General features: G+C 39.2%; 1 protein-coding gene across 2 annotated transcripts in view; it reads left to right on the top strand.

Moving 5' to 3' along the window:
- Nucleotides 1–555: 555 nt before the first annotated feature.
- OLA1 (Obg like ATPase 1) overlaps nucleotides 556–21,767 on the top strand; it is a 189,372-nt gene continuing 168,160 nt past the window's right edge. The window contains exons 1-3 of one of the 2 annotated variants that reach the window (XM_036075803.2): nucleotides 556–732; nucleotides 2,013–2,113; nucleotides 19,571–19,714. In XM_036075803.2, coding sequence (XP_035931696.1) covers nucleotides 2,013–2,113; nucleotides 19,571–19,714 — 245 coding nt within the window. In that variant the 5' untranslated portion in view covers nucleotides 556–732. The remainder of the gene's footprint in view (nucleotides 733–2,012; nucleotides 2,114–19,570; nucleotides 19,715–21,767) is intronic. The other variant, XM_036075804.2, reaches the window with a different exon arrangement.

Below are 21,767 nucleotides of genomic sequence, written 5' to 3'. Positions count from 1 at the left end.
CGCCTTTTTTTCCTTTAAGAAAGTTTATTTAACAGCATTTGGATTGGCTGAAGAAAGTTACAGGGAAAGGATGGCGGGCTGGGGCCGTTGTCCCCGAGGGCCCGGTTTGCAGCCAGGAGGTCCGCAGGATTGGCGTGGCTGTTCGCCAGACCTCAGGAGATCCGTCTCCGGGGAGGGGGGTGCGGGGGGTGTTAGGCCGAGGGTGCTTCGCGATCTCGCGGGTGATCTGTGGGGCTGCAGGCCAACGAGAGAGCGCGTGCGGCAACGCGGGGCGCGCTCCAGGAGGGAAGCGGAGACCCGGCGCGGAGAAGCTCCACGTGCGGAGAGGGCGGAAGACGGGAACTCCCGGTACTAGCGCGGGGGAGGGGGGTACGTGTGTGTGTAAGTTGAGGAGGCAGTCAGACTGGCTCTGGCTCAGGCACCCCCTCCCGCCCGCTCCGGCGCCGCGTGACTCCTCCCACCCTGCTCCCGCCTCCTGGCTGGTCGGACCAATGGACGGGGCGGGCGGGAGCGAGGGGGCGGGGCGGGGCGCGCGGTCTGCGCGCAGGTGCCGCCCGGCGCCCGGCCCGCCCGTTCCGCCGCCGCCACCACCACCGCCGCCGCCGTCGTGCGTGCTGCTTGGCGGAGGGGCTGGGCCTGTGCTTTCTCCTCCTTCCTCCCCGCCTCCCGTTGCCGGCAGGATCTGTCTGCCGCTGCCGCTGGGACCCCGTGTCATCGCCCGCCCCGAGCACGGTGAGTCCCTCCGGGAGCCCGCGGGCGCGCTCCCCGCCTAGTCTTCGGCGCCCCAGCCGGTGGCCCTGAGGCGGGTGTGAGGCCAAGGCCGGGTGGCCGGGATGGGCGAGGGCAGGGGGGCGGCGAGGGGTGTGTGGATGAATGAGGCGCTCTTGGACTAGGCCGCGCGTCCTGAGAGCGGCCCACGCCTCACCCAGGCACGCTCTGGGGGAAGCCTTCTGCAGAGGCCGGGACGACCAGTGGCCCAATCCACCGAGGGAGATGTTGGGTGGAGGCCCGCTTTGGCAGGGCTGCCGGCCACCCCACGGTAGGAGGCCAGAGGACAGGAGAGGCTCTGCTTGTGCTTCGGCGGCCTGGGCTTTGGCTGGGAACAGGTGTGAGTTAAGACCCCGAGAAGGGAGATCCCTGGTCCTAGGGGTCAGGGATCAAGACGCTGGAATACCACTTCAGGAGCAGGGCCTCAGCGTGGCCGCCGGAGGCTCAGCAGGCGCCAGAAGACAGGGACAGTTTTAGTTCCCAGCTTATATCAGGTTAGCAGTCCTCGTGAGTTCAGCTTGCAGTAGTAAAGTGGTATTGATTCTGCAAGGAGGAACTTGGAGCCAGATAAGCAGGGACCTGGAAAGTTTCAATTTGTAAATAAAAAGAGTTAGTGGATTCATTTACGACTAGAAGGAACTGGAGGTAGATTCTGGACCGTGGAGTCGTACTTACGGTGCCAAAGGTGGAAGAGACTTGGTCGGAAAGACCCTGATACTGGTGTGTGTGTTCATCCGTGTGAAAATGGTGCTTGTGGGGAAAATGGGAAGGTTCCAGGTAAGAGGAATGGTTTGGGGGGAGTCGTGAGTTGGTTGCTGGTAGTACTAGAATGGATTCTCTTTGACTGTCTTATCTGTGCTCCTGCTTCTGAATGCTTTCATTCTTGTAACCATGTATCAGATTAAGAAAGAAAGTGTTTTGTGAACAGTATGGATGGAAGATTGGCAGCTAAATTTTAAGTTTATTTTTGATTTATGGTGCCACATATTTTTAGATTAATCTTTCCAGGACTTCTTAGGAGTGACTGCCTTGACAGCTATCAGAATCAGATCTACTTCTAGAACTTTTTACATTTTTGTTGAAAAAGTGGATTTAGCTCCGTGTTGGTTTTGGATTGGTATATACAGTATGTTTTATTCTTAATTTGTTACTCAAGTAGTGTATTTTGTGTGATGAAATGTGCTTTTGGTTACTGGGGAGTATAAAAAATTTTGTTTATATGTATGTTTGTTTTGACATTTCAGATGCCCCCCAAAAAGGGAGGTGATGGAATTAAACCACCCCCAATCATTGGAAGATTTGGAACCTCCTTGAAAATTGGTATTGTTGGATTGCCAAATGTTGGGTAGGTGAATGTTGGGCTTTCCTGTTTTTCCTCTTGTAAATATTTTGGGTCTTGTTGTAGGAAAGGGAACTCATGTGGTAATTAAAACTTAAATTGAAGAAAAGAAGCTGGGAAGCTGGAATATTAATGTTGCAAAACAAGGTTTTCATTTGGATGTATTTTATTTTTGGTCTTCCACATGGATACTGTGTTGAAACTTGAATTACTTCTGTTGTTTGTTTTGCTAAGAAAGAAGAGAAAGAAGCAATGAGAATTGAAACATTAAGTTGAACCAGATCAGCTCTGTTTGCTTGAGATACTATTGGGAGACACTCAGTATTGAATTTAAGTGGAATTGATGTAGTTTAAATTTGATTTTTATGCTCGCTGGCTATGTAGGGTACCTACCTAGGCTGGCTATAATAGGATACTTTGGGAATTAGTTCTAAAAGCCCCAGTATAAAGTTGATTAGATTCTTGGGAGATCAGGGGTCAGATGGCTTAAGTTTTACTGGAGAAGAAAGTAACAATTTTGAGTTTAATATTGGAAGTTGCTAGATAAAAGGGTATCTGTTATCAAGTGGCTAAATCTGAAAGGTACCAGAGCAAAACTTTGAGTTTTGTAATGTTTAAAATTAAAATGAATCATTTATTTGCAAATAAGGCAGTGGTAGGAAATACATGTAGAGCTTGTTATATAACCCACGCATGTGCAGTTTGGATGTTTAGTCTACTTTTTTCATTATTTGTCCTTCTATTTTAATACCTTTTACTAACCTTAAAATATAAAATGTTTCAAAAGTGATTAGGGTGTACTAATGGTAAGAGATCCAATATGGATTTATTAAGGCAAATGGATATATTTTGGCATGTGCTTTTCGATTGGTGGCAGGTAGGATAACTGTTTTTTCATGTGTTCCTTGGAGTCCCTGTCCTAGAGATTTTGTAGTGAATGAGGCATGGGATGGCCAAGTATGGCAGTTCTTAAATTCTTGTGATGTAAAACGTGAGCAAGTGTGGCTGTCCTAATTTCAGTCTTTCCTGGAGCTGGAGAGGTTTGCATTTTGAAGGGGTTTCCTGCTGTGATATAGGCTGCTTGCAAAGTAAGACTAAATAGAGAGTGGAAATGTAAGCAAAACAAATAATTAAGCAAAGTACTGTAGGGTGTTGTCAATAAAATTGTAAGCAAGATATGATCATTATGTTGTGAGCTTTATTTCACTAGTAAGACAGTTTTTGGATATTAACATCTCTTATTTTAAAATCACTGTAGTCAGTGCAGCTGACTTTAAATGGGACTACTTTAAACTGAGACAACTTAAGAAGTGTTTCTTATATGAACATTTTGGCCGTAGAACATAGTATAATCAGTGTATATGAAAATAACCTGAAAATATATTATCCAGTAAAAATGTGCTATTTATGCTTTATTTTTTTATTTTTATTTTTTTAAAAGGTTTTATTTATTTATTGGAGAGAGAGAATGAGAGAGAGAGAGCACGGGAGGGAGGAGGGTCAAAGGGAGAAGGAGACTCTCCACTGAGCAGTGAGCCCGATGTGGACTTGGTCCTGGGACTCCAGGATCATGACCTGAGCCCAAGGCAGTCGCTTAACCAACTGAGCCACCCAGGCGCCCTCTGCTTTTCAATTAAATACCCATCCCATTATCCCCCCCCCCCATTTTATTGAGGTATACTTTACAAATAGTAAAATTTTCTCATTTTAATAATGTTCAGTTTGATTTTTGGCAGTTGTGTTTGTGAACACTCCTTTTTGTAGGGTGATCTTACATTACCTAACTGTATCAGATAGGGTTCTTTAGGGTTCTTTGTAAGATACACAAGTTCTGGCTGTTTTAAACAGAAAAAAGAGAGTTATTGGAAGGATAGAATTGAAGGACAACCTGAACAGCAGACCTCAGGAAGGACAGGAACTGGGGTAATGCTGATAGAGATGCATCCTTATGGAGCTCAGCCATATGAACTGAGCGTTTCTTATCTCCTGCTACCTCTCAGTGATTCACATTACTGTGTAGAGAAGTCTGACTGGACATATCTACCTCTGGATAGGTCTACAAGAGGTAGTTTGGGTACGGGGTGGTTCTTTAAAAGATGGCCTGCTGATCAAAATAAGGACATTTGGTACAGAAACCATCTAAAGAATGTCATGATTTTTGGAGAACTGGACAAATAAGATTTTCTTTTTAACATATATGAGGCTGATTACTTAAAGACTTAAAGGTAATGTTTATGGCTAATAGTAGCTGATACTTATCAAACACTTATATATGACAGTTACTATTCTGAGTGCTTTATATGCATTATCTAATTTAATTAGCTCTTTAACACCCCCCACCCCCTCCAATTAGAATTTAAATTTCTTGAAGGCAAGGATTGTATTGTTCTTGTTTATTGTTATATTTCTAGCACTTAGAATTTTTTTTTTTTTAAGATTTATTTATTTATTTGAGAGAGAATGTCAGCGGGAAGAGGGGCAGAGGGGGAGAATCCTCAAGCAGACTCTCTGCTGAGTGAGAACCCAACATGGGGCTCGATTCCAGGACCTTGAGATCATGACCTGAGCCAAAATCAAGAGTCAGATGCTTAACCCAGGTGCCCCCAGGTTCTCATAACACTTAGAATTTTTAGGAATTTGTTAGGCACTCAGGAATTATTTATGAATGGGGTAGTTTTTTCCCCCTCGATGTAGTGTGTAGGCTTAATGATAAGGACGCATGTTTTAATGGCTGCTTTTAATGAAGTCGAAACAATACCAAACCCAAGAATATGAAGATTTGGTTTCTAGATTTGTTTTGCCTTTTTTTTTTTAAGATTTTATTTATTTATTTGAGAGAGAGAAAGCTAGAGAGATCACAGAGGGAGAGGGAGAAGCAGACTCACCACTGACTGAGCAGAGAACCCGATGTGGGGCTTGATCCCAGGACCCTGAGATCATGACCTGAGCTGAAGGCAGCCACTTAACTGACTGAGCCACCAAGGCACCCCTACTTTTTTTTTTTTTTTTTAAACCTCAGTGACCCTTTATAAATTAGCTCCTCTTGGGTCAGTGTAGTATTGTGGTTGTGAGGCTTGGAGGCTTTTGGGAGAAACTTCCTTTTTAAATTTTTTTTTAAAGATTTATTTATTTTAGAGAGGGAGAGAGAGAGTGCAAGCGAATGAGTGGGGGCAGAGGGAGAGAGAGAATCCAAGCAAACTTCCTCTTGAGCATGGAGTGCATCTTGGGACTTGATCCCAGGACCCTGAGATCATGACCTAAGCGGAAATCAGGAGTCAAATGCTTAACTGACTGAGCCATCCAGGTGCCCCAGAAACTACCTTTTTTAAAAAGAACAGTTTTAGGTTCACAGCAGAAATAAGGGGAAGGCAGAGATTTTTTTTTAAATTTTTTTTTTAATTTAAATTCAGTTAGCCAACATATAGTACATCATTAATTTCAAGATGTAGTGTTCAGTAATTCATCAGTTGCATGTAACACCCAGTGCTCATCACAACATGTGCCCTCCTTAATGCCCATCACCCTCCTTAATACCCCATCCCCCCCAGAGAGATTTCTTATGTATCCCCTGCCCTCACACATGCACAGCCTTTCCCTATTGTCAACATTTTCCCACCAGAGTGTTACATTTGTTACAACTGAACCTGCATTGACACATCATTATCAGCCAAAGTCCATAGAGTACAATCTTGGCATTGTACCTTCCATGGGTTTAGACAAATGCATATTGACATGTATCTACCATTATAGTATGATACAGAGTAATTTCACACTGCCGTAAAAATGCTCTGTGCTTTGCCTATTCACCTACCCTCCCCCAACCATTAATCTTCTCATTATCTCCATAATTTTGCCTTTTCTAGAATGTCATATAGTTGGAATCTTATAGTATGTAGCCTTTTCAGATTGGCTTCTTTCACTTAGTAATATGCATTAAAGTTTCCCCATGTTTTTTTCATGGTTAAATAGCTTATTTCTTTTTAGTGCTGAATAATATTCCATTTCTGGATATGCTGTAGTTTACCTATTCACCAACTGAAGGATATTTTGATTGCTTCCAAGTTTTGGCAGTTATGAATAAAACTGCTATAAATATCCATGTGCAGGTTTTTGTGTGGACATAAGTTTTCAGCTCCTTTGGATAAATACCAAGGAGCACAATTGCTGAATTATATGGTAAGAGTATGTTTAGTTTTATAAGAAACTTCTGAAGTGGTTGTATCATTTTGCATTTTCACCAGCAGTCAATGAGAGTTTCCGTTGCTCCACATCCTCACCAGCATTTGGTGTTGTCAGTGTTCTGGATTTTGGCCATTCTAATAGGTGTGTAGTGGTATCCCATTATTATTTTAATTTGCATTTCCCTGATGACATATAATGTGAAGCATCTTTCATATGCTTCTTTGCCATCTGTATATCTTCTTATTGAGGTATTTATTAAAATCTTTGGTCTTTTTTTAAAAATCAGGTTTTTTTTTTTTTTTTAAGGTTTTATTTATTTATTTGAGAGATCAGCGAGAGGAGAGGGGGAAGAGGGAGAAGCAGGCTTCTTGCAGAGCAGGGAGCCCCATGTGGGGCTCAATCCCAGGACCCTGGGATCATGAACTGAGCTGAAGGCAGACGCGTAACCGACTGAGCTACCCAGGTGCCCCTGTTTGTTTACTTATTGTGGAGTTTTAAGAGTTCTTCATATATTTTGGATAACGATTCTTTATCAGATGTGTCTTTTGCAAATATTTTCTCCCAGTCTGGCTTGTCTTCTCATTTTCTTGACATTGTCTTTCGCAGAGCAGAATTTTTTAATTTAGGGGCACATGGGTGGCTCAGTTGGTTATGCATCAGCCTTTGGCTTGGGTCATGATCTTGGGGTCCTGGGATCCAGCCCTGTGTCTGGCTCTGTGCTCAGCAGGTAGTCTGCTTGTGTCTCTCCTTCTGCCCCTCCTCCTGCTCATGCTGTCCCTCTCTCTCTTAAATAAATGAATAAAATCTTAAAAAAAAAAAGTTTTTAATTTCAGTGAAGTCCAGCTTCTCTATTTATGGCTCGTACCTTTAGTGTTGTATCTGCAAAGTCATCACCATACCCAAAGTCATCTATGTTTTCTTCTATCCTTTAGAAGTTTTGTAGTTTTGTGTTTTATATTTAGGTCTGTGATTCATTTTCAGTTAATTTTTGTGAAGGGTGTAAGATCCGTATCTAGATTTGTTTTTGTTTTTGTTTTTTGCATGTGGATGTCCAGTTGTTCCAGCACTGTTTCTTCAGAACATTATCTTTGCTCCATTGTAATTGCCTTTGTTTGAGAAACTGTATTTTGATATTCCAGACTTTACTGTGTCATGGGATAGCTCTTCTGGTTGCTGTCACTGCATGAGATGGGTTTGTCTAATGTTTTCTTTTGATTAAATTCAGGTTATGCATTTTGGGGTTCAGAAGTGACATTTACTTCTTAGTACATCATATCAGGAAGCACATGATGTTGATTTGTCCTATTACTAGTGATGTTAACTTTGATTAGTTGTCTGAGGAGGTGTCTGACAAATTTCTTCCCTGAAAGGGTTACTGTATTTCCCATTTCAATGAATAAATATCTTGTGGGAGATACTTTGAAGTTCTGTAAATAGTATTTTCTCATATGTTTGCCCCTAGTATTGGCATGTATTAATGATTCTTGCTTGAAATAGTTATTGTAGTGTTTATCAAAAGGTGATTTTAAAGATTCCTTTGTTCCTTTTACATTTATAGTAGGAACAATTTATAGAAGGAATAATAGAAATTCTATTGGCTTGAATTCTTTTGTAAAGAAGAGCTCCCAGTCTGGGTGGCTCAGTCGGTTGGGCACCTGCCTTCGGCTCAGGTCATGATCCCGGGTCCTGGGATTGAGCCCCGCTCTCCTGCTAAGCGGGGAGTCTGCTTCTCCCTCTCCCTTTGCTGCTCCCCCTGCTTGTGCTCTCTCTCTCTGTTAAATAAATAAAATCTTAAAGAAAAAAAAAGAAGAGCTCCCCATTTTTCATGTATTTGATTATAATTTGTTTATATCAGGATTGGATTCCTAGTTTATTCTGTTGGTTATAATCTATTACTATTATTACTTATTTTGTTGTTCAAATTGCCCATATTTGGCCATCGGGAACCTTCCTGTTCACTCATATTCCTTTTGATATGTTCTCTATATTTTGAGTACTTTCTACTTTTTTGTACCACAGTATGTTCCAGGCTATTTGTACTTTTCTCTGCTCCAGCCTTGGAATACACAAAATTTTGTGTATACATAGGTTTTCATCTCTCTTGTATACTTAGCAGTGAAACTTCTGCCTTGTATGGTGACCCTATGTTTAACTCTTTGAGGAACTGCATAACTGTTTTTCAAAGCAACTGTGCTATTTTACATTCCCACCAACAGTGTATGTGAGTTCCAGTTTCTCTACATTCCCACCAATACTTGTTACTATCTTTTTTATTATAGCCAAGGTGTGAAGTATATCTTATTGTGGTTTTGAATTGCATTTCCTTGATGCCTAATAATATTAAGCATATTTTCATGTGGTTGTTACACATTCATTTTTTAAAGATTTTCACTGGGGGGAATTCCATGGACAGTTTTTCTTTTTGCATTTTGAAGTTACCTTCCATTTTCTTCTAGCTTTCCAATGAGAAAACTATTGTCATTCTTAATCTTGGTTTCTCTGTACATAATGTCTTGTTTTTTCCTTTAGTTGCTTTTAAAATTTTCTCTACTACTGGTGTTCAGCAATTTGATTATCGCGTGCTTTGGTGTGATTTTCCTTATGCCGCTTTTGCTTGGTGTTTGTTGAGATTTTAGGTTTGTGAGTTTATGATATTCATTAAATTTGTAAAATATTTGGCCAGTATTTCTTCAAATGCTCCCATCCCCTCTTCCCCTTCCTCTCCTTTTGGGACTCTTATTTTAAGTGGGTTAGTTATCTAGATAGTATTCCACTGAGGCTCTGGTTTTTTTCCTCCAATCTTTTTTTTTTTCCACTATGCTTCATTTGATAGTTTCTGTTGCTCTGTCTTCATGTTCCTTGATCTTTTTTTCTGCAGTGTCTAATCAGGAGCTAATCATATTCAGTGTGTTTTTCAATTTCATTTTATTTCAAATGTATTTTTCATACAATAGTTCTGTCTGCATAGTTTTCATACTTTCATTTCACTCCTCATTGTCTTCATATTTCCCTTTATGTCCTTCAGAAAATTCTAAAAAAATTTGTAACATTTACTTTAGGGCCTTATCTGCTAATTCTGTTATCTCTATCATTACCTGATTTGTTTGTATTTATTGGCTTTTATCCTGATTTTGGTCTATATTTACCTTCTTTGCATGCCTTGTAGTTTTTGTGGGATTCCAGACATTGGATTTTATGTTGAGTGCTGCATTTTATAGTATTCCTTTAAAGAGTGTTCAACTATGTTCTGGCATTTAGTTATTTGTGTATCATTTTGATTATTTTGAGGTTTGCTATTATGTTTTCTTATGATGAATTCATAATAGTTTTTGCTCTGGTGTTACTTTAGCCCTCATACAAGATTCGACTTTTTTGAGGACTCTGCCCAAGTTCCCTTATATTGTATGATCTCTCTACTCTGGCTGGTAGGACTGTGAACTATTCCAAGCTCTGTGTGAGCCTGAGAATTGTTCACTCTCTTGCTTTGGAGTGCCCCCCACCCCCGGCCTTTTGGAGACTGAATTAACTCATGTACAAATCATTACTTAGCCATAGTCTTGAGGACACCTTTTGCTGATCTCCAGAGCCCTCCCTCTGTGCAGCTCCTTCCTATCCATTACACGGCCCTATAAATTCTAGCTGGTTTGGCCTCCTCAAACTCTCATCTCCTTCTCTTTAACTTGGCAGGACTGCCAGGTTCTGTTGGTTCTCCCTCCCTGTGCTGTGGCTTTGAAATTACTTTTAGGCAGTCAGCTGGGGTAGTTGTAGAGCTTAGTTCATTTGTTGTTCTCTTAGGGAACACAGGGCTGTGCTACATACTGTCCTCTGTCTGAAAACTGTTATTTCATATGTTTTGTGTAGTTTTACAGCTCTTTATGGCAGGAGGGCAGTCCCATAGTAGAAGGGAAAGCAAAACTCCCCAGTACCATTTTAAATGAACTTCAGTCTTATTGTATGCTTGTCAGCATTCCAGTGTGCCTGCTCTTTCATGGAAATTTGTGATTTGGGAATTATTTGCTTTCTTTTTTTTAATGTGTTTTGAGTAATCTTTTGGATGACAGGTCTGCTCTCCTTTTCAGTCTTTCCTGTTATTATTTCAGCAGTAATTGTGTCCCTTAAAAGTACTTGATAGATGGCTTTCTCTTAAATCTTTTAATTTTCAGTGTTTTTTCTTTATTCAGAATTCTGATCTGTATTGTTGTATTACCACATAATTTCAGATAGATTTATTTTTTGCTCATTTATTTATTTACTATTAACTGTAGACTTTATTTGGCTTTCACCAGGTTTCCCACTAATGTTCTTTTTTTCTAGTACAGATCTTTTAAAGGTCATGGAAAATTTTATTTATTTTTGAAATGTGTGGATGTAGGTATTTTGTATAATGTTTCTCAAATCAAATTTGATGTTTTTTCATGCTATGAACTTTTAAAAAATTATGGTAAGAAACACAATATAGAAGTTATCCTTTAAACATTCTTAAGTGTACAGTTCAGTAGTTTTAACTGTATTCACATTGTTAGGTAACACATCTCTAGAACTTTTTCATCTTGCAGATCTGGAACTCTCTACCCATTGAACAGTTTCCCATTTCTCCCTCTCCCTAGCCCCTGTCAACCACCATTCTCCTTTCTGTTTACATAATTTTTGACTCCTATAGATATCTCATATAAGTGGAATCATATAGTATTTGTCCTTTTGTGACTTGGTTATTTCACTCAGCACCGAGCGTGGGGACAATGCCCTCAAAGTTTACCTGTGTTTTAGCATGTGACAGAATTTCCCTTTTGAAGGCCAGAAAGTATTCTGTTATATGTATATACCACATTTTCTTTATCCATACATCCGTTGATAGACATTTGGGTTGCTTCCACCTCTTGGCTATTGTGAATAATGCTGTAGTGAACATGGGTGTACAAATACCTCTTTGAGATCCTGTTTTTAATTTTGTATAATACCCTGAAGTGGGGTTTCTGGATATGATAATTCTACTTTTAGTGTTTTGAGAAACCTCCTTACTGTTTTCCGTGGTGGCTGCACTCTTTTATATTCCATCAGCAATGTACCAGAGTTCTAGTTTCTCTGCGTCCTGCCCAACACTTGTTATTTTCTGTTTTCTTTCTTTCTTTTTTTTTTTTTTTTTAAGATTTTATTTATTTGACAGAGAGAGACAGCAAGAGAGGGAATACAAGCAGGGGGAGTGGGAGAGGGAGAAGCAGGCTTCCCACGAAGCAGGGAGCCCGATGTGGGGCTCGATCCCAGAACCCTGGGATCGTGACCTGAGCCCAAGGCAGACGCTTAACCAACTGAGCCATCCAGGTGCCCCTTATTTTCTGTTTTTTTGATGGTAACCATCCTAATGGGTGTGAGGTGATATTTTATTGTACTACTGATTTGCATTTTCCTGATAATTAGTGATGTTGAGCATCTTTTCAAATGCTTATTGACCGTTTGTTTATCTTCTTTAGAGAAATGTTTATTTAGGTCCTTTGTTCACGTATGTGACTTTTAAAGGTTACTTTTGTTGTTGTTGAGTTATAGTTCTTTATCCTAATATTCTGGATATTAACCCCTTATCAGACATATGATTTACAATTATTTTTTCCCATTATATAGGTTGTCTTTTCACTCTGTTGTTTCCTTCCTTTTTTGCTTCTAGGAGTATTACAGTTTTAGGTCCTACATTTAGGTCCTTGATCCATTTTGAGTTAATTTTTGTATATGGTGTAAGGTAAGGATCCAACTTTATTCTTTTGCATGTGGCTGTCCAGTTTTCTCAACACCATTTGTTGAAGAGACAGTCTTTTCCCCATTTTCTGGTCTTGGCACTCTTGTTGAAGATCATTCAACCATATATGTGAGGGTTTATTTCTGAGCTCTCTATTCTATTCCACTGGTCTCTATGTCTATCTTTATGTTAGTTCCACACTGTAGCTTTGTAATTTTTTTTTTTTTTAAAGAGAGACAGTGAGAGAGGGAACACAAGCAGGTGGAGTGGAAAAGGGAGAAGCAGGCTTCCCGCTGAGCAGAGAGCCTGATGCAGGGCTCGATCCCAGGACCCTGGGATCATCACCTGAGCCGAAGGCAGACGCTTAATGACTGAAGGTGCCCCTGTAATATGTTTTGATATCAGAAATCATGCATGGACTTTTGGGAAGAATACCATGGAGGTGAAGTATCCTTATAGCATCATATTAAGGAATATACAATATCAACACAACTTATTACTGGTGATATTAAACTTGATCATTGATTAAAGTGGCCTCTGCCAGATTTCTTCATTGTAAAAGTAACCTTTTTTCCTTTCCATACTCTATTAATTAGAAGCAAGTCACTAAGTCCAACCCACACTCAAAGAGTGGGGAATGAAGCTCCACCTTCAAAAGGAGAAGTATCAAAAAATTTGTGGACATTTGTTAAGACCATCAACAATAATTAATTAATATTATAGGGGAAAGATAATTTGAGGCTATTCAAATATCCTCTTTCTCTTTAAAGTTTCCCTGACTGGGGCGCCTGGGTGGCTCAGTTGGTTGAACACCAGCTTTTGATTTCCGCTCAGGTCATGAGCTCAGTGTTGTTGGAGCGGAGCCCTGTGTTGGGCTCCCTACTCAGTGCGGAATCCACTTGGGGATTCTCTCCCTCTCCCTTGGCCCCTCTGCCCATGCGCGTGAGCACATGCTCTCTCTCTCTCTCTCAAATAAATAAATCTTTTTTTCTAAAGATTTTTATTTATTTATTTGAGAGAGAGAGAGAGAGTGCGCACGCACACTGGTGTAGAAGAGGAGGGACAGAGGGAGAGGCAGAAGCAGGCTCCCGTTGAGCAGGGAGCCCGACGTGGGGCTTGATTCCTGCACTCCAGGATCATGCCCGGGACTCCAGGATCCTGAGCCTAAGGCAGACGCTTAACCCACTGAGCCACCCGGTCGCCCCTTTTCTTTCTTTTTTTTAAAGCACTTCCTCTATGACACTATAAGATGTTTCAGGCTATTATTTTTTTCCTGTCCCAGCCTTGTTTCCAGGGATCCTGGTTTCTTTTATTGGAGAATGGTATTTAGAAACTAAGATCTGACTCTAGGTATGATTTTTGGTGCTGGAATGTTACTGCTTTTAGGCCCTCTCACCTGATAGAGTTAGGAAATATATGTGGTTATACTAACCCATGTATACACACATTGGTATTCATTTCTGTCATCCCTGTTTATTTCTTTTACCTAACAGATACTTTTTTAACAGTTTAGTGAAACAACATTCTACTTTTTTCCATGTTTTAGATGTTTGTTTTATAAATGGTTAATTCAGAATGCTGTGGGATTTGCATTGGCATCCTGACTTCCCAATACATATTGTAATTTTGCATAAGGTTTTAGATAAGACATCTTTTCGGTCAGGTTTACTTACTACAGTAAAACATGTAATTTCAAAATATTTAGGTCCTAAATGGAGAGAGGCATTCATTAAGTCTAATCACTTTTTTCTTTTTAATGCTATCATTGCTGAAATAATATTTATGTAAGCCCATTCTTTCATAAGAAAAATTCTTACAATTTTGAATCTTTCTCCTATTTTGAAGCTTTTTAAAAAAATATTTTATTTATTTTATTTGACACAGAGAGAGAGCACAAGCAGGGGGAACAGCAGGCAGAGGCAGAGGGAGAAGCAGGCTTCCCGCTGAGCAGGGAGCCAGATGTTGGGCTCGATCCCAGGACTCTGGGATCATGACTGAGCCGAAGGCAGACGCTTAACCCACTTAGCCACCCAGGTGCCCTCCTATTTTGAAGCTTTAATAATAACCTTAAGGGATCTAAATATGTCTGTGTTTGTATGTGTGTATGTGTATAAAATCCTCACAAAAAGCCTTATGGGTTTTAACACTCTAGACATAGGCCAAAACTTTTAAATTCACAAGGTTTTCCTTTAATAGATTTGAATAGATCAAAATGTCTTAACTTGCCACTGAAGCCTATAGGAATAATCTTTAGAAATTTTTCCTTTTTCTTGTTCCTTATTTCATTTTACTTTTTTGTATTTATAACTCTTGGAAGGTACAAATGACTTAGACTTTATGAAATTTAAAATCCATGACCAAGATGAGATATTTTATATAAGTGGAGATTTGTCTTCCAAGTTTAGTTTGGCTGTACGTAAGAATTTTTTCAGTCTGAGAGATAATGGGACTTTCTTTTGCTATCTTTTTCTCTATGTTTTAAGGGATAACTTTTTCCCTTTAGTATAAAACATTTTTGTTAAGGTAGACAGTCAAAAATACTATCTTAGTGATAGCCATAAATTTGAAAACAAGTCCATAAATCCTCTCTGGCCTTTTAATATTGTAATTAGTATGACTGTAATAATAACAATGAGCAATTTTTAAACTACAATATAAAAAAAAATATTTGTCCCTACCAAAAAGGTGCAAGTGTTCTATATATGTTTGGATTAATTAACATATTTACATTTTACTTTAAGTACCTTTATTGTAACATTATTTTGTAATATTTTCATTGTAGATATAAAATATTTTAGTTAAATTTTAGATAAATAAGGACTGATGGGTTATTCTGGCAACCAGTTTATTTTTTTGTGTGGAGGGAAGTAAAGGTACAGGGGAGTGGGCCAATTTATGTCACCATTTACTTAAGCACATTTTGTAGTTTTCCCTCTTGGGAGAAATATCCTCAGGTGAAAACTGGCCATGTTCTTGAGGTCTAAGACTCCCCTGGAGGCTTTGCTGGGTTCTCTGCCCTCCAGCATCAGCTTTCCATGAGTGTAACGCCTGGATTCTTGGCCTCCTTCCTCTGTCTTGAATGGGCAAATGTTCCCAGGGTGAAAGTGGTCACAGATCACTTCTTTGAGATTTTTTTCCATTTCCAGATTTCTAGCCTCTTCAAATAGATGTTTTCGTATTGTGCATTTACGTGGCTTTTCTAGTTCTGGGTAAGAGTTCTAGTCTGCTGTGAGTGTGCATCTCACCCAGAAACAGAATTTCTGCCTTCTCCCAATTGACTTTTTGAAGAAATCTGGTTGTTTGTCTTATAGAATTTTCCAAAGTCTGAATTTTGTTGATTGCTTCTCTGTGGTGTCATTTAATATATTCTTCTTTCCTATTTCCTATAAAGTGGTGGTAATATCCAAAGGCTTGTTTAGATTAGTATCAGATAATTTTTGATCAGATAATTTTTATGTTAATACTTGAAAGATGTTGTATATACTTCTTTTCTTCTGTTAGGAGGCACTCTATTTCTTGTGTTTTTTTTTTCTTTTTCTTTTTGCAGTATTAACTGTCATTGGTGATCATTACCCAGATCCATTAATTTCTTAGGGGTTGCAAAATGGTAGTATTCTAAGTTTCTTATTCTTTCCTCATTTATTGGCTAGAATATGTCCATAAGATAATCTCCTCTTAATCAAGTATTTGTTACTCTAAAAGTACAGTTCATATAGGAAATAAGTGCTTTACTTAATCTTCAAAAGAATCAATCACCCTAGCATCCTTAAAAGGTGGCCAGAGAGGGCTTCTTTTGGTTTGCGGATTATTGACAACTCGTGGATAAAAAGTTATTTGATTTGTTACAGTTATCATTAGCTGTTCTTATTGATGCCCAGATTGATCTATTTTTGGCTATTCAAGTTGGCTTCAGAGTCCTTTTGATAAGACTTTGTGATCTTTCATAGCTTCCTTCTTTTCTGTGGGAAAAATTGAGACTTATCTTCACATTTCTGGTCCCAGACCTGGAACTAGCCATTTCTCCAAGGAGTCCTGGTTATTTCTTTTTTATTCATTTATTTGAGAGAGAGAGAGAGAGAGAGAGATAGCGGAGCGGGAGGCAGGTAGAGGGAGAGGGAGAAGCTGGGCTGAATGTGGGGCTCCATCCCAGGACCCTGAGATTATGACCTGAGCTGAAGGCAGACGCTTAACTGACTGAGCCACCCAGGTGCCCAGTCCTGGTTATTTTTAAAGGACACGGTATTTAAAGATCATAATCTGAATGTGAATTCTCTTTTTAAAAAATTATCTGCCTTATTATATGTGTTAATTTTAAAAATTGTATTGAGCTTCAGAATCTTTTTGAAAGTAGGTGGACTAGAACTTTATAAATACACAGAAGAACTTTATAAATATACGGATTATTTTAAATTAAGTACTGTGACACTTAACAGGATTGAAATTAAAAGCTAGCTTTATAGAAAGCAGTGATTTCGGTGCACCTGACTGGCCTATTCGGAAGAGCATGTGACTCTTGATCTCGGTGTTGTGAATTTGAGCCCTACATTGGGTATAGAGATTACTTTAAAATAAAACCTTAAAAAAAAAAAAGAAAGTAGTGATTTCTTTTTAATTTTCATTCCTAGAATTCTGGGATTGTTACCAGACTCTGAGAGATTGCCAATATAAATTCTACAACAGTCAGTATTACTTAGTGAGTTGTTAGCTGAGTCAGAATGCAGTGTTGGTCCAAAACATGACTTTACATACGCAACACGTGAGATATTTTCAAAATACTGGTACTTACACCAGGTCTAGAAAGAGGCCTGGTAATGCACGTCTTTATGTTCTTAGCTAATTATGTTATAGGCAGGCATTTAAAAGCTACTGATTTGGCTAATGGTGCTCTAAGTAACCAGTAATGATTCATGTGGCTATTTAGCAAACGTTTCTTCTTTATTAAAAAATGTTTAGTCTGAATGTGGTATAAGAATAATATTTAAAGGGCGCCTGGGTGGCTCAGTTGGTTAAGCGACTGCCTTCGGCTCAGGTCATGATCCTGGAGTCCCGGGATCGAGTCCCGCATCAGGCTCCCTGCTCGGCAGGGAGTCTGCTTCTCCCTCTGACCCTCCTCCCTCTCATGTTCTCTGTCTCTCATTCTCTCTCTCTCAAATAAATAAATAAAATCTTTAAAAAAAAAAAAAAAAAAGAATAATATTTAAAGACCTATAGGCAGGTACAAGTTAAACCTGTCTTGTTGCCGAAATATACTTCTCACCAGTAGTATTTAAATAAGCCTTGATTGTTGCCTTTTGTTCATAACTCTCTTTTAAGAGTCTCAGAGTTTTTTGTTTTTTTTTGTTTTTAAAGATTTTATTTATTTATTTGACAGAGAGAGATACAGTGAGAGAGGGAACACAAGCAGGGGGATTGGGAGAGGGAGAAGCAGGCTTCCCGCCGAGCAGGGAGCCCGATGCGGGGCTTGATCCCAGGACCCTGGGACCATGACCCGAGCTGAAGGCAGACACCTAACGACTGAGCCACCCAGGCGCCCCATGCTTTTGTTTTTTTTTTAAAGGGGTTACTTCTTTGGTTAAAAGTTGAATCAGATGAGCTAATTGTAGTATCAATTTCTTCCTATAGGCTTAGGTCACATCTTTTTTTTTTTATATATATATATATTTTGAAGATTTTATTATTTATTTGACAGAGGGAGATACAGTGAGAGAGGGAACACAAGCAGGGGGAGTGGGAGAGGGAGAAGCCGGCTTCCCACCGAGCAGGGAGCCCGACCCGGGGCTCGATCCCAGGACCCTGGGATCATGACCTGAGCCAAAGGCAGACGCTTAATGACTGAGCCACCCAGGCGCCCCAGTAATTTTCATTTTAAGTCCTCATGTATGCTACCGTCCTATTTCTGGAGCAAGAAAATTCACTATAGTGAATTCTCTGCTGTCCGTATTAGTGATGGAATTGGAAAATAGTATAGAATAGATCAACAAACCTTTAAAAATACCATTTTGTTTTGGATTTTGCTCTGTGATTTTTGACACTGTAATGATCATATTTTAGAAATGTAGCTGGGGGTGCCTGGGTGGCTCAGTTGGTTAAGCATCCGACTCTTGATCCCAGCTCAGGTCTTGATCTCAGCGTTGTGAGTTCAAGCCCTGCATTGGGCTCCACACCTAGTGTGGAGCCTACTTAAAAAAAAAAAAAAAAAAAGAAAAGAAATATAGCTAGTGTTAATATGAGAGTTGGCATTCTCTGAGCATGTATTACCTGGTAAGAATCAGATAATTAGAACATTAGTGACAATTTATTATTATTATTATTTTAAATATTTTATTTATTTATTTGAGAGAGAGAGACAGAGATAGCGAGAGAGAGCACAAGTAGGGAGGAGAGAGGGACACCTGGATGGCCCAGTCAGTTAAGCGTCTGCCTTCGGCTCAGGTCATGATCCCTGGGTCCTGGGATCGAGTCCTACATTGGGCTCCTTGCTCACCAGGGAGCCTTCTTCTCCCTCTGCCTACAGCTCCCCCTGCTTGTGCTCTTTCTCTCTCTCTGACAAATAAATAAATAAAATCTTAAAAAAAAAAAAAGTAGGGAGGAGAGGAAGAAGCAGCCTCCCTGCTGAACAGGGAGCCAGACTCGGGGCTTGATCCCAGAACCCTGGGATCATGACCTGAGCTGAAGGCAGATACGTAACCAACTGAGCCACTCAGGTGCCTCGACAATTTATTATTAATAGATCTTTTTTTTTTTTTTTAAGATTTTATTTATTTATTTGACAGAGACAGAGATAGCGAGAGCAGGAACACAAGCAGGGGGAGTGGGAGAGAGAGAAACAGGCTTCCTGCTGGGCAGGGAGCCTGATGTGGGACTCAATCCCAGGACCCTGGGATCATGACCTGAGCCGAAGGCAGACGCTTAACGACTGAGCCACCCAGGCACCCAATAGATCTTTTTCTTAATTTATTATATCTTGAAGAATTCACATTTTGATTTTTCATAATTCACAGTTCGTAACTCTAGATTTAACAATAATCTGTATTATTAACAATTAGTAGGGGTCTGAGCTCCAGCTTCCCATTTCCTGTTATATAATTGGCATCTGTTTCCCAATTTAGAATGCTTGGGCCATGATTGACCTAGCTAGATGCACACCTTTCTACATTTATGCTGGAGAAGATTATATTAGATGTAGGTGAAGTGGTACTGGTACTACCAGGTACTTTAGGAATAAAATACTTTTTATAGTGTGTGAAACTAGTTATTACTTATAACAAAGATTCTTTGGGAAAGTGCTTTTTAAGTTTCAAATAGACTGAGATAGGAACATAAACTGATTATAAATCATGAGTTGCATTGTTGTAAATTTCATTCTTTTCTGTTAGTAAAAAAATTCATTTTTGTTAGTAAATTTCATTCATTCCTGTTATTCTCCACCTTCCCTTCCCAGATTGGTTTTATAATTATCATGGATCTTATTTGAGCATTGACATGAAAATGAGGTTAAGTTTTTCTCAGTGTTAACCCTAAGAATTGATTGAAATTGTTTTTGTTTATTTTAGGAAATCTACCTTCTTCAATGTATTAACCAATAGTCAGGCTTCAGCAGAAAACTTCCCATTCTGCACTATTGATCCTAATGAGAGCAGAGTACCTGTGCCAGATGAAAGGTTTGACTTTCTTTGCCAGTACCACAAACCAGCAAGGTAAGAAAATCTTTATGCCATTGTTTATTTGTTGACCCTATATAGACTGAGTAAAAATATGTAAGTAATATATTTAAAATCATATAGGGGGTGCCTGCCTGGCTCATTTGCTAGAAGATGTGTCTGCTGATCTTGAGGTTGTGAGTTCGAGCCCCATGTGTGGCGTAGTTTACTTAAAAGAAAAATACAGAAGTGTTTTTTTCTCCAACATGTATGTATTATGGGTGATTATAATGTAGAGAGCGTAGAGAAAGGTGAGAAAGGATACATCTGGCTGTTAACATTGCAGTTATTTTTTTCAGGGGATTATGAAGTAGAGGGAGTAAGTGGCCTGTATTTATGATTCCATTCATGTAAAATTATACATATACATGTATATTCATGGGAAAATGTATGAAACTGTTTGATGGTTATCTTCGGGTAGTGGAATTTTAGGTGACTTTTACTTTCTTTTCATTTATTATTATTATTTTTTTGATTTTTACTTTCTTGTATTGATATTGTTTGAAGTTTTTGTAACAAACGTATTATATCTTTAATTAGAAAAAATAAAATAATACAGGTTCATTGTAGGAAGTTCAGACAGTATGGAAATGTATAAAGAGCAGAGTAAAAATCACCTATACTTCTACCTTGATATCACAGATATAAATACTTTGGAGGTATAACCTTCCATACTTTTCCCTGAAGGTATACACACATACTTACAAAAATAGAATATATTCTTACTTGGGGTATTACTAATATTTTTCTAGATTAAAAAATACAGATTTAAATAATAATTTCTAATATAACTTTGTTTAATACTATATTATATGAATGTATAGTTTATTTCCCTATTACTGAGAATTTAGTTTGCCTTTAGTTTCTCACCATTTGAAATGTGCTGATAAATCCCAAGTTTCTGTCTCTATTCCTGAACTCTGCTGATATACAGACATATCTAATTACCTTCTTGACATTGACACCTGGATGACTAAATAGGTGCCTCAGACTTGACATGTCCAAAATGGACCTCTTCATTTCACTCTGCCTTGTGCCAAATTTGTTCTTCAGGACTTTTATAATTCAATAAATAGCACTATTATTTCCTCAGTTGCTTAAGTCAAAGTCCAAGATTTATCCTTGGTTCCTCTCTTTCCTCACCCCTACATCCAATCTATCAACAATTCTTAAGAGTTCTTTTTTTTTTTTTTCTTAAAGATTTTATTTATTTGTCAGAGAGAGAGAGAAAGAGAGCACAAGCAGGGGGAGTGGCAGGCAGAGGGAGAAGCAGGCTCCCTGCTGAGCAAGGACCCCAATGCGGGACTTGATCCCAGGACCCTGGGATCATGACCTGAGCCAAATGCAGACGCTTAACCAACTGAGCCACCTCGGCGTCCCAATTCTCATGAGTTCTAGCCACATATATACCAAATTTATTCACTTTTTCTGCTTTCATCCATTAGTTTGAGCATCCACTGATTTTTTTTTTAATGAATTAATTATTACAGTGATGATTGCCACATGGTGATTTTATAATTCCCTCATTTCTTCTTACTATTTGTTGGCTGCCTACTGTAAGGAAGAGCTTTCTTGTCTTCATTTATTCACTCATGTATTCATTCATGGAAGGGTTACTCAATTGGTTACAATATGTCAGTGATTGGACATGGTTCAAATTATATTCCTGAAATTGGCTCCTCAAACTGGCTTCTGTTTTCTTTTGGAAACCTTTTTTATTTTTAAATAATTTCAAATTTATATAAAAGATGCAAAATTACCCACAGAATGCTTGTGTACCCTTCACCCAAATTTCTTTGAACCTTTGAGAATGAGTTGCAGACGTGATGCCACACTGCACTTAAATTCTTAAATTTGTATTTACTAAATACAGACATATTTGCTCCCCCTTTTTTAAGATTTTATTTATTTGAGAGAGTGAGAGAGAGTGCACGAGCATGGGGAGGGGCAGAGGGAGAGGGAGAAGAGGGAGCTTCTCAGTGGGGAGCCCGATGCGGGGCCCAGGACCCTGGGCTCATGACCTGAGCCGGAACCAAAAGTCAGACCCTTA

Source organism: Halichoerus grypus, chromosome 4 (assembly GCF_964656455.1).
Source record: "Halichoerus grypus chromosome 4, mHalGry1.hap1.1, whole genome shotgun sequence".
NCBI classification, from domain to species: Eukaryota; Metazoa; Chordata; class Mammalia; order Carnivora; family Phocidae; genus Halichoerus; species Halichoerus grypus.
The sequence above is the reverse complement of the archived record's forward strand: the minus strand, read 5'-3'. Positions and strand labels throughout refer to the sequence as shown.